Here is a 12,991-nt window from a genome sequence, read left to right as displayed (position 1 = left end):
ATTCTAGAAACATTGACTTAGATTCCAGAAACAATCTATGTTTTAACTTTTGATTGTTTCTTTTCTTTCATACATTGGTTGATTATATTTAAGAAACAGGATGCTTATTTTGCTTTGAATCCAAATACAATGAATTTCACTATTTCTTTTCTAGCTTACATTTAAGAAACAATGTGTCTATTTCATTTGGATCCAGAAACAGTGACTTAAATTCCAGAAACAGTGTTACTTAAAATCCAGAAACAGTTTATTTTTACAGTCCTGAAACAGTGACCCGTTGTTATTATTGAATAACATGCAGATCTCAAATTTATTTTCTGGAGAAACAAACGATGAACTCCACTAACGAAGAAAAATTGAAAAACAGTACCTCGAATACTTTATGAATAATAACAACGATCACGTTTCAATGAAATAATACAAAATATAAATTAAATAGCATGAGGATCTATATTTTTGTTGCAAAGAAAAAGAAGAAGGTCTGCAATTCAACGATGAACTCCATTAACGATGAAAATCTGGAACTTAGCCTAAAAAATTTAGGGGTAAAATCGACAAATCATAATTTATTATAGTTAGGTCATTTTTAGTTTGACTACTTTAATATGGGTCTTGTACTAATCATTAAACTTATAACATAGTTTTTTATTAAAACTAAAACTTTTCAAGCCATTTTCATTAGTTTTTCTTTCTTTATTAAGAAGAATCAAGACATATGGCTCTCTCAGGTGCTGGTGAGTAACACAATAGCGGTTGAGGATGTTAAAATATCTTTATGAGTTTTCTTGATCATCGTAAAAGTGGACTAATGTAGCGAAGCTGTTAGCTGGTTCCCTGTTTAAAAATAAAAAAAATAAAAAAATAAAAAAAAGATACACACGGTTCAAATTGTTCAAAATATCCACATGCATATAGATTGGAATTGTTCTATATTCTAGGACATTGATTTTTTTTTATTTTTTAATCAAATTTAGACATATGCGTAGAATTATAAGTACATGAAAACCCTAATATTTGCTCACATAGTTTGTTGTTAAACTATACAAATGATTACGGTCCCAAATATAATTTATATCAAAATTGCATAATCAACAAGATTAAAGACATAGATTTATACATACATACATACATACATACATATATATATATATATAATTATTTTATAGAGCAATGATTTCTTGTTAGACTTAAGTTGTAATAGAATTATTATGTTCCTAAAAATATGCTTATGTTGTGGATAAATATACTTATGTTGTCGACTAAATTATAAAATTAACTTGATTAATGCCCTAATTGTTTGGTTGTGAATATGAATCACATAGTCAACATAGACATCTTATCTTAGGCGAAATAAAATATTTAGAGCTCACTAAACGAAGTTGTGATCAAATTGTGCGCTAGCACATATATCATCAATAAATATATGCTAGGGATTGGTTTAAATAGCATAGAAACTCGGTAGAAATATAGGAATGGTCTGATCACTGATGCCACTAAATATATATATGTGATGTGGGGCACTTTTAAGGCATTGGATTTTTAGTAAGAAGTCATTTCATCTTCATATAGCATATAACCAGACAACACGAAAAATGAGAACGACTTGCACAATACAATATCATCTGTCTTCCTACGCCAATTAAATAAGAACATACATTTTCATTTCTTTCACACATAACATTACTGTAGTGTGTGTGTATCATGTTATGTCTATACAAGTCCTTACATAAAATTTAGTAATGATGGGCAGCAGCTGTCAACTTGACCAAAAGGTTGACTTGTGGACACTGTCAACCACGATATAACATTGATTTTTTTAGTGTCTTTGGGCTCTTTTGGACCATTATATGGCAGACAAACATATGGATAGACAATGACCAAACCAGCAGCAAAGCCCTCTCACACACACACATATACATATGATGTATCATATACCAAAGTAGTGGAGAGGGGAGGTGTTGTCACACAAAAGCATGGTGCTGGTTGGCCCCACCTTAGTGGAGCGGAGAGGTGTTGCAACTGCAGGCCTTGTTTAGATGGGGTCCTTCATGTGACTTATTTGACTTACAGAAGCTGAGTGAGTGCCTGCTGCTTTCTTTTTGCATGTATATTTATCTCCATCCTCTTCTTCCTTCTTCTACCACCTCAAGTTCCAAATCTTTAAGCTCATCTCTCTCTCTCTCTCTCTCGCTCTCTCTCTCTCTCTCTAATATTTGAATTCGAAGCCATGAAGCAAATCTTCAAATCAGGAGCTGTTCTTGTTCTCTGCATATTTTTCATTCTTTTCTCCTCAACAGTATCGATCCGTCTCTTAGCGAATAAAGAAGGTAAAACATTTGTGCCATTACACCAACTAGCTATTAGTTTAGTAATATTGTTCACCAAATAGCTATTCGTTTAGTAAGTGTAATTCATTACATCAATGAAAAAGATCTGAAATTCAAATTCTTCTTCCTGTTAATTTAAACAAAGAGAAGTTATTATTCATTAACTTCCCTTCTTTTAAGCAATATATAAATCTTCAGCATCTCTACAGGACAAGAGAAGGGGCTACTCAATGAAATGGCTAATGGGGATTCACTTGTAGGACTGGAAGGCACTGAACTACTGGATGTAAGTTTAGGTTCTTTTCTTTTTCTTCTTCTTCTTGTTCCTTTTTTCAACCCTAGCTAGAGGTATTCCTCAAGTAGAAACTATAAATGTCTGACACTGTTTTTTTGTTGGGATATGTTATTATATTGTAGCAGCTTATGGGGGTGGAGGACTGTGATGATGAAGATGTGGACTGTTCAAAGACAAGGATAATGGCTGAAGCTCACTTGGACTACATCTACACACAGAAACATAAGCCTTGATACTCTTCATATTTTCAACTCAAGGGGCCTTCATTTCTTGTTATTTTCATAATCTCCTTTATTAAGAAACTTTTGGAGAGCTGGTTATCAGATTGCAGATCCTACTTTTACATAATGTAACAGTTAAATCTAAAGTAGATAATGGATATTTAAGTTTATGTATGTCTTCTTAACTCTCTATGAGACCCCTTCCTACAAAGTAGAGAAAGAATAAGTGACGCTGGAAGAAATAAAATCACATCACATGCGTACTAAGTCCTATTTGCGATTGATTTATATATAAACTTCTGAGATTATGTATAAGTGCCGCTACCGGTACTACTTCTGAGATTACGCGTGTTGCATTATAACCCATGAAAACTTACAATCTTTGGTAGGTGATTTTGGGAAATGGCATTAAATAAACTTTCCAATTAATTTGCAAACAGGTAAGGAGATAGGAAGTTTAGGCTGAGTAAATTTAGACACAGTTGGGAAGTAAACAAGATTTTTACTACTTGTAGTCCCAAATCTCACGTGAAGGCACTGTGGAAAGAAAGCTCTTAATTCTCTCTTCAACTGGTTTGGTTGTCGGTTGAGTTCTTTCTTCTGGTAGCTACTTTGGCGGCACTTAATAAATATGTATGTGCTCACAGAAGCAAAATTCTGGTTTTAATATCTGCTTGTAAAGTTTCCACTAAAGAGAAACTAGACACTGCATTATTTAATTGATAGAACATTAAAGACAAAGTGGTCACCTTCCCAATTGTTTTGGTCCAACACTACATAGTATATTGCAATATAGAATCCAATGCAGCTACATGTGTATGTTCTTGAAGATAGGTAAAGTAATTGCAAAAGCAGCTTTTAGCACAATCGATTTGAGCATTACCTCTGTATTTGAAGTTGTAAGTTTGTTATCATCTCTTAAAATCGGGTGTGGCTACAATGCTCCGTAGTATTTAATGCCTTAATTTGTAGCTGTATGAAATTATCTTTTTAGTACCTGAATGTTCAATTTTATAGAGTATTCAATCCTCTGTTGTATTGTGAGTAATGTCACTAAGTAAAGTGATATTTATCAGACATAATTAGTGCCTTGGTAAAAAAAAAAAAAAAGGAGCTTTAACGAAAAGCTCCGGTGGTTCATTTTAAAGAAAAACCACATTTTTACTTTAAAAAGTTAATCATGATATTATTCACTTACAACACATTTTTGTCATTTTCGTTAAAACTCAAAGTTTTCAAACCATTTTCATTAGTTTTCCTTAAAAAAAAAGTACAATAAAATAAATTAATTAATTAATGCAAAGTTGCTAAAGTGGGTTTTTTTTCAGATTTTTTTTTTCAAGTACCGGATATTTAAGTTGGCATCTTTTCATTCTATTATGACACATAAAATACGGACTTGAATAACCCGAATAATTAGAAAAATCTCTCGTCTTCCCCAGTGCCTTTTCCCTTTCCATTTATCTAATTCGTTATAAAAGGAAAATCTACCTTATAATTTTAGGAAAACTAATAAAAAGAATTTGAAAACTTTGAGTTTTAACGATAAGGACAAAACAAAGGGTAAAATGAATAGTACCAGATTTGACTTTTTAGTGTAAAAATGTGATTTTTTGTTAAAGTAAACAGTACCGCGAGCTTTTCGTTAAAACCCTATATAATTTTCTGCCCATATTAGAGGAAGGTAGTAACTTTCTGCTGTACAGCAGAATGGGTTCCCGCCCGCCCCATTACAAAAATATATATTTTCTTCAACTAATAATATGACAATTTAAAAAAATAATACCTATCAAAAAACTGATTTTATGTTTTAAGTTCACAAATCAAAGGAATTATAAATATGATTTCAATCCAAGAAAAAGATAAAAGTTCCAAATTAATTAATGTAACTAGAGGAAGCAAGCCACTCTGTCATATAATTTTTTTTTCTTTTTAAAACATACATATATAGTATATTTATATGAAGGGAAGTGTTATTGGTACTCCAAAAATTTCATTCTACATTTCTCACAAGTGTATTTTTCCTTTCTAATATAGAAAGTTTGAGGTGTAGAATGAAAATTTTGGAATGCTAATAACAATTCCCTATATGAATTTATATAAAATTAGTAATTAATATATACCGGGAGCGTTCCGATCAAAGGCTTAAGTACCATCCCCACCTTCTCCCCAACACCATGCTAAAATTTTAACATTGTAAAATTGATTACTATTACCGTGCCAAACTTTCAGTAATATCGAAGTTTGGTATGCTAAATAGTTCGGTTGATATGATATGGTAATAATAATTACCACTTTATTTTGAACGACTTGTTTTGGCCAAAATCTTTTTTCTTTTTTTTTCTCAACTCAATTCAAGACCCACTTTTTTCAATTTTTACGCCCTTATCTCATATTTTACTTGCACAATCATATAACTCTGTGACTAATACATACCTTTCAAATGATTTAATCATACTTGAAGCAAGTAGGTAGCAAGCACTGACAGTAAAAAACTGCAGGCAACAACCATATAGTAAAAATCACAGGCAATAGCACACCAACACAAATCCCAGCATATTCTCATGTAATTGACACTCATATATATTTCATGTACTAAACACTAAATATATTTTCGGTATGGTACAGTAATACCGTGATATCGAATATCAATATCATACCAGAAAACTTCAATTCGGTACACTACCGTGCCATTACTGAGTGACACAAAAAATTTGACACAAAATCAATATAGTACAGTTGGCAATTCGGTTAACATGGTAATTTGATAAAAAAAAAATCTACCTCTATTCATACCCGACCCATTAAGGACGAAGTCTGCAGGAACCCAAACTCGTGGGAAAAATTGCCATCCCAATATATAATACGAAGTAATCAGCCTTCAAATTTTCATAATTCTCGTGAACTAAGAGAAACCAACTTCCTTTTCCCTCAAACTTCAGTAAGTTGGATGCATCTTTTTAGCTCCATCAAGTTGAGCCAATCTAGTGGCACCTCCTCTCTTCTCCTTAGCAATTTTGGTTTCTACACCCTAAATGTTTGATTATAATTCAAGGGTGTATAATAATCTAATTAAATTCTAAACAACTCAAGAGATCCAATTTTATTTTTAAAAATCAAGGTTATAAAAGAAGCCAAACGTTAGTCAGATGGCGGGCTGGGGCATAACGCCTAGGCAGCTAGGCGGCGCCTAGGCAGCTAGGCGGAGCCTAGGTAGTTTTAAGTAAATTTATTATATATGGTATAAATAAGTGCATATTTATACTTAAAAAAAAAGAAAAATTAGGTTCACAACCTTCTTTTTGTTACTCCATTGATTAAAATCCTATTCATTTTCAATTTTTGATCAAGGTCATTGGGTATTAATAACATCATTAATTATTTGATTAATAAAATATTTTTATTTTTAAATATATTCATTTAGTGTTAAAATATTTTTATTATTTGAATAATAAAATATATTAATTAATTTTAAATATTTTTATGGCTAAATTTTTTATCATATATTTTTATTTTTAGTTTGTACCTATTTTTAATTTGCAAATATTTTTTAATTTGTACCAATTTTCTTTTCATTTTTAATTTGTACCCATATATTAGTTTCTTTTTGTGCCCAATTTTTTAAAGTTTTATTTGTGTTTGTACTCATGTGTATACCGTCATGTGACATTGTATATTTAATCAATGATAGAAAAATTACATATGGTATATTTATGTTTTATGCCTAAACTTTATATCATATATTTATATTTTTAGTTTGTATCCACTTTTAATTTGCAACATTTTATTTAAAATTTGTAGTATTTTCTTTTTAGTTTTATTTTGTACCCATGTATTAATTTCTTTTAGCACCTATATTTAAAAAAAATTCATTTGTACTCATAATTTTTTTAATCTTTTATCTGTACCCTAATTTATTTATAATGTACACATTCTTCTTTATTAATGTACCACTTTGTTATATGTGAAATGTACCTATTTTTTTGTAAAATGTACCAATTTTTTTAACACTATGGATACATTCTTTTGCCATTTATTATTTCTTATTTTTACATAGTTTTTTTATCCATTTATTAAATCAAAATGTTTGATGACACACCCCGACCTGGAAGGGTCGAAGCATGCTGGCTGTCACCGTGAGGTGACGTAACCATAAGGGTAAGTGATGCAAAAAGTGGATAAAATTAAAACTAATTAGAACTAAACAGTGAAAGAGTGCGCAATTCGTGGGTTGAACCCACTACAATTATTCAGAGCGTAATAGACAGGGAGACTACGAAAGAGTAGTCAAAGCAACCAAAGTACACTTATTACATAATAGTGATAAGTTCGTACGTCTAAACAGAAGGAAATGTCATAACTGCCGTGATTCCTCGAGTACCACAGAGAGTACAGATATCTAGGTCCTGGAGGGGCGAAAAACAAAGTTGAGTGGGTCAGCAAAACAAGGCTTATAAGAAAGCCTTTATCTTTGAATATACTAACCCTTCGCCATAAAACAAGTATAGTTTCCTCAAAACATACTACGTAAGTATGAAATCCAATATATCAGCCATATAACTAGAAATATGCAAAGTAAATGATGCATCATATGCCACAATAATAATCATGTGATAATCAATATAACTAAGTGCTCATCCATCTAAGCTGACACACAAGTTGGAACAGATGGTTTCTGACACGAACATGACTGAGTGTAATTAATATGCTATAGTACTACGATCACGTGAAGACTGGTGCAAAAGCACATCACATACAAGTCGGATCGCCTAATGCAATCTACCCGACAAGACTGGCACCTAAACTTGGATCCAAGGTGAGCGAACGGTGCGGATGTGAACATACACGTGAAGGACTGGCCCTGGCCCTGGGGCGAGTACTAGCATCGGGTGCAGTAAGATGAGCATGTACACAAGTACGTATGAATGCCATGACAGTAATATCACAACCATATAGCAGCATTTATCACAATTTATATCACAATAATGATACTAGGCAAGTTAGGCGTAAAAGTGAAGTAAATACGCATTTATGGAAACTATAAATATATATAGGTATAAAACAACTGCCCACTCACAAGTACGTCGCTGGGTCGTAGCCCTCGAGCCTAGCTTGGCCTCGAAAATCCTCGGAATAAGTTTCTCCTATATGTGAAATAACTAAATAACATTAATTAAAGCACATAACGGAAACCTAAATAAAACCCCCATAGTTTGCTCAAACCTAGGGTGTAAATATATGAAATCGATCTACTCGACGACACGAACACACCGTGTCAACCATGCGCCGGCCGGAGGCAGGACGCGCCCCCACGCGCCGCCCAAAGTGGCTGTCTACGCGCCCTCGCGAGTACATTGTACTCGCCTTCTTTGCGAAAATCTGCAGTTTTGCAGATTTTTTGGCCAACTTCCAGAGCCCCTAAAGAGCTCGATTCCCAACCAAATTCACTTCTACAAGAGCCAAATTAAAGCTAAGAATGTGATCTACCGATGCCAATTTACAGAAAGTTCGAATATAGTCCATGTTGTTCAGAAATTTGGCCTGAAAGTGGCCAAACGACCACGGCTGAAATTTTCCAGAAAACTAAAATTTTCTTCCCAACTTCCATTAATTTCTAACTCGTTACTTAACCAAACTTAATGATGCAAAAGCCATTTTGAAGTTAGGAATGTAGAGAACAAGTTTGTACCCAGAAGAAGTCCAGTTGTGGTCGAGGTTGACCAGAAAAACGGTTTGAAAGTGACCAAATGGCCACGGTTCTTAAGTGAAAAATGGCATGTTCTCCTTCTTCTCGAGTTTTTGGGTAAAACCACACATTCAAAACACAAACGAAGGATTAATAACAACCCATAGAAGTGAAATGAAGGTTCTAAGGGTTTCTCAAGGCTTACCTAAGCCATGCATGGCCTGAAAATCGATATGTCGAACTCGCCAAGTCGACCTTCAAAGTTGGTGATTCAAAACTCGTCTACATCAGATTTCAAGGACATGGTTATGATCGTGGGACTGAGATGATCACAATGGTGTAGTTGGTTTGTCACGTTTGTGAGTTTTGATGTGTTTTGTGGTTGTTGCAGAGAGCAAGAAGAAGAAGAAATGTGGCGTGGGAGAGGGAGAAGAGAGAGATATGCTTTTTTGATTGAGGGAACATAAAATAAAGAAAAGATGGGATAGGTGACAGTGAATTATGAAGGAGGAAGTGCACGGGATGGGTTTAAAAGGAATTCAATGATGGGTTTTTAGATTTCATACAGTAAAAGGGAATCGAAATCTATCCGAAGTAGATGTTTTTACACTTTAAAATTTACGCCTACTCGTACTAGCGTGTACAATTTAAATGCAATAGCGAGAAATAAAAAGGAAAGCGATAAGAATAAGTCCACGTCACTTGCCAATAAGGGCATAATCGTCAATACACATACTCGGGGAGAAATTACATAGGAAAATTAGGGACGCGTCGTCACAATCTACCCTCTTATAAAAATTTCGTCCCCAAAATTTCAATACTAACTACTATCAAAGCCATAAAATAGATGTGGATACATATCTCGCATACGCTCTTCTGTCTCCCAAGTGGCTTCCTCCACTGTTTGGTTCCTCCATAAAACCTTCACCATCCGCACGGTCTTGTTTCTAAGAACCTTATCCTTCCAATCAAGGATAGTCACTGGAACCTCGTCATAGGTCAAATCTGGATTGATCTCTAGTGGCTGAGGAGGGATTACATGTTACGGATCAGAAACGTACCTCCGTAGCATCGATACATGAAACACATTGTGCACTTTCGCCAACTCTGGTGGCAAGGCAAGTCGATAAGCAACTTCACCAACTCGTTCAACGATCTGGTACGGTCCGATGTACCTAGGGCTAAGTTTCCCTTTCTTTCTGAATCGCACAACACCTTTCCACGGCGATAACTTCAAGAATACCCAATCACTAACCTTATAAACTCTGTCGGTGATACTCTTCTGCCGATCATGGGCCGCTTTCAGGTTAGCCTTTATCACCTGAATGTTCTGTGTCGTCTCCTCCACGATCTCAAGACCCATTAAAACTAGTTCGCCGACCTTGGACCAACAAAGTGGAGTACGGCACGGTTTCCCATACAACGCTTCAAATGGTGCCATACCAATACTAGAATGGAAGCTGTTGTTGTACGCGAACTCTATCAATAGTAAGCACTTGTGCCAAGCGTCTCCAAACTGTAGAACTGACGATCTTAACATATCTTCCAAAGTCTGGATAGTTCTCTCTAACTGCCCATCTGTTTGGGGATGATAGGCGGTGCTGTAGAGTAATCTCGATCCTAAAGATTCCTGAAAAGCTACCCAGAACTTCGAAGTGAATCTGGGATCCTGGTAAGAAATGATACTAACTGGGACTCTGTGGTACTTAACCACTTCAGAGACGAACCGTTCGGTTAACTGATTCAACGAGTAATTCTCACGAACGGGTATGAAGTGCGCTGACTTGGTAAGTTGATCAACTACTACCCAGATACCATCGTAACCATTTCAAGTACGAGGTAACTTATACACGAAATCCATCGTAATATCTTCCCATTTCCACTGAGGTATCGGGAGTGGTTGTAGCAATCCAAATGGCTTTTCCTTTCTGCCTTAACCTGCTGGCAAATTACACAACGACTAATATACTCTGCAATATCTCTTTTCATACCTGGCCAATACTAGAAGTGTCGAATGGTATGATACATCTTGGTGCTCCCTGGATGCATCGCATAAGTAGAGATATGCGCTTCATCCAATATGTCTTTCTTTAATTCCTCAACATTCGATACAAACAACCGTTCGCCTTGCATAAGCATGCCGTCAGGATCTCTAATCCAGAGGTCATTCTTTTTCCTGTCTGACATTGCTTGTATCAATTCATGAGATTCTGTATCGTTCATTTGGGCTTCGAAAACACAATCCAACATAACCGGTCTGACCTGAAAATTGGCAATTAGGGGCCCCCGACGACCCTCTTTCAATGCTACTCCAATGGATCTTAGGTCAATCAAAAGAGGAATGCAACTAGTATAAAGAGCATTAAGTTGGCCATGAGACTTCCTACTAAGAGCATCAACTACTGAATTGGCACGACCTGGGTGATACTCAATGGTGCAGTCATAATCACTGAGTAACTTTACCCACCGACGCTGCATGAGATTGAGGTTCTGCTGATTAAAAATGTACTTAAGGCTCTTATGATCAGTGAAGATCTTACACTTTTCCCCATAAGGATAGTGCCTCCAAATTTTCAAAGCAAAGATTATCACTACCAACTCGAGGTTGTGAGTAGAATAGTTCTTCTCATGAGGCTTTAGCTATCGTGATGCATAAGCAATCACTTTATCATGCTGCATTAACACACAACCAAGACCATTCAAAGACGCATCACTGTAGATCTCGAAGTTCCCACCATCATCAGGAAGTGCTAAGACAGGCGCAAAAACCTTCTGTGTCTCTGCAGCTGCTTCTCTACCTTATCTTCTTCTTTTTCCCCAGACCCCCCAACAATGCCGGACCAAAACTCGCCCAAACCCACTGAATCCCAATTCAAGAACCAAAATTCCGACTCGAATTCCGACCCAGATGAGGAAAAAGCAAATCTCTCCTCTTCCGACGACTCAGAGTCTGAGTACGACTCTGACGAGTCATCCGAGTACGAAGGAGATGAAGGTGGTGGCGGCCCAGATAACGGTGAAGCGGATGATTCACTCAAGTACATCCGACCCGGCAAAGATATTCCCGAGGCCGATAATACACCCGAGGTGAACATGAAGCTTTTCCCTCAGGTGCTCCAGGGGAAGAGAGTGAGGAGAAGGCAGGACGAGGAGGACGAAAGCTATGTCTTTTATGAGGACCTTTTCGATTTTCCAGAGGACCCGGAGAATTGGAGGGAGGAGGACTTGAAGGAGTTATGGGGGGGACACTTCGTTGGAGATGACCAACCCCAGGTGGGACCCGGTTTGGGCTGATGAGGAAGAGTGGGACATTGTTTAAGTGAGAGTCGCAATCTAGGCGGGTTTAGGCAGACACCTAGATGTGTTAGGCGGACGCCTAAGCGTGTCCAAACACACTTTCTTAATTTTCATATGCTTAAGAACTAATTGGAGCGGTGGCCAGCTGCCTAGCACCTGGGTGGGGCTTAGGCCACGCTAAGCCCAAATACTAGGTGGAGATTTTTAGGACAATGGTATCATCATGTAATAAATCAATGAACAATTTACAATTGCAATTCAAGCACTATCACCATACTGCACGAAGTAGGATGATAACTTGGGACAACATAAAACCACCCCACAAAGAATTTGGAAAAAGGTAGATGTAAGCAATGTTAAAAATATCGGCATTGGTGGAAATATCAATAGGCAAATTCGTGAAAATATCAATGAATATATTGTATATCGATATTGATTGTCTTTGATGAAAATGATGGAAATTTGCTCACAAACATAGAAATTTAAATTTATTTTTTAGGGAATGTCATATGAAGCCACAATACACGTATGAATCAAGAATTAATGATTAGATATTGTGTAAACAATAAGTATGTGATATGTGAGAAGAAAAACTTCCTTATAATGACAAGTAATAAAATAAAGCATTTCACTAGAAAAAATAAATTATAATAACTTAATTGAAATTTTCGTCATGAAAGCAGTACAAGTTTTATTGAAGTAAACTAAAACCATAAAGAAAGAAATGAAAAAAAATAAAAAAATGCATAGGCTCATAGATATTTCCTGAAAATATCGAGGAAATTGACTGATTTTCAGAAATATCGTGGATATGGGGTGAAGTCTAAACTTCACCCCCTCTTTCCATATCGTTCCCTGAGTTTATAATATTTTCGTAGAAATATCGATCATATCCAGGATATTTCAAACACCGGATGTAAGGCAATGTACTTGCCTACTTGCACATTGATCTCTTTCTCATATATTAGAATTAGAGCAGTTTAAAATATTGATTGTTGGAAATAGTTTTGGGCCTTTACATTTGCAAACTCGGACCCATGTGAAAATTTTCAGTTTATTTGGTCTTCAATTGAGTAACCCAGGCCCAAATTGAAGACATGGGCTAAGATTTAATTTATTTTTTGTTTTTTTGCTTTTGTTTTTTGTTTTTTTGTTTTTTAATTTT

At 35.5% G+C, this 12,991-nt stretch overlaps 1 protein-coding gene and 1 long non-coding RNA gene across 3 annotated transcripts; one reads left to right on the top strand and one right to left on the bottom strand.

The window, feature by feature from the left end:
• The first annotated feature begins 1,873 nt into the window (after positions 1-1,873).
• LOC103423993 (putative phytosulfokines 6) lies at positions 1,874-3,017 on the top strand. Of its 2 annotated transcripts, none has more exons than XM_008362071.4 (3): positions 1,874-2,327; positions 2,537-2,613; positions 2,748-3,017. In XM_008362071.4, the coding sequence occupies exons 1-3, from the start codon at positions 2,228-2,230 to the stop codon at positions 2,853-2,855; spliced, it is 285 nt and encodes a 94-aa protein (XP_008360293.1). In that variant the 5' UTR covers positions 1,874-2,227; the 3' UTR covers positions 2,856-3,017. The 2 variants fall into 2 exon arrangements, with proteins under 2 accessions (XP_008360293.1, XP_008360286.1); XM_008362064.4 differs by having other exon boundaries at positions 1,945-2,327; positions 2,745-3,017.
• Positions 3,018-7,022: 4,005 nt separating this feature from the next.
• Positions 7,023-8,106, bottom strand: LOC139194194 (uncharacterized). The gene is made up of 2 exons (XR_011578962.1): positions 7,921-8,106; positions 7,023-7,249 (listed from the first exon to the last, which is right to left on the bottom strand). It is a non-coding gene; the product is annotated as an uncharacterized lncRNA (long non-coding RNA).
• Between the last annotated feature and the right edge of the window lie 4,885 nt (positions 8,107-12,991).

Source organism: Malus domestica, chromosome 03 (assembly GCF_042453785.1).
Source record: "Malus domestica chromosome 03, GDT2T_hap1".
Lineage (NCBI taxonomy): Eukaryota > Viridiplantae > Streptophyta > Magnoliopsida > Rosales > Rosaceae > Malus > Malus domestica.
The sequence above is the reverse complement of the archived record's forward strand: the minus strand, read 5'-3'. Positions and strand labels throughout refer to the sequence as shown.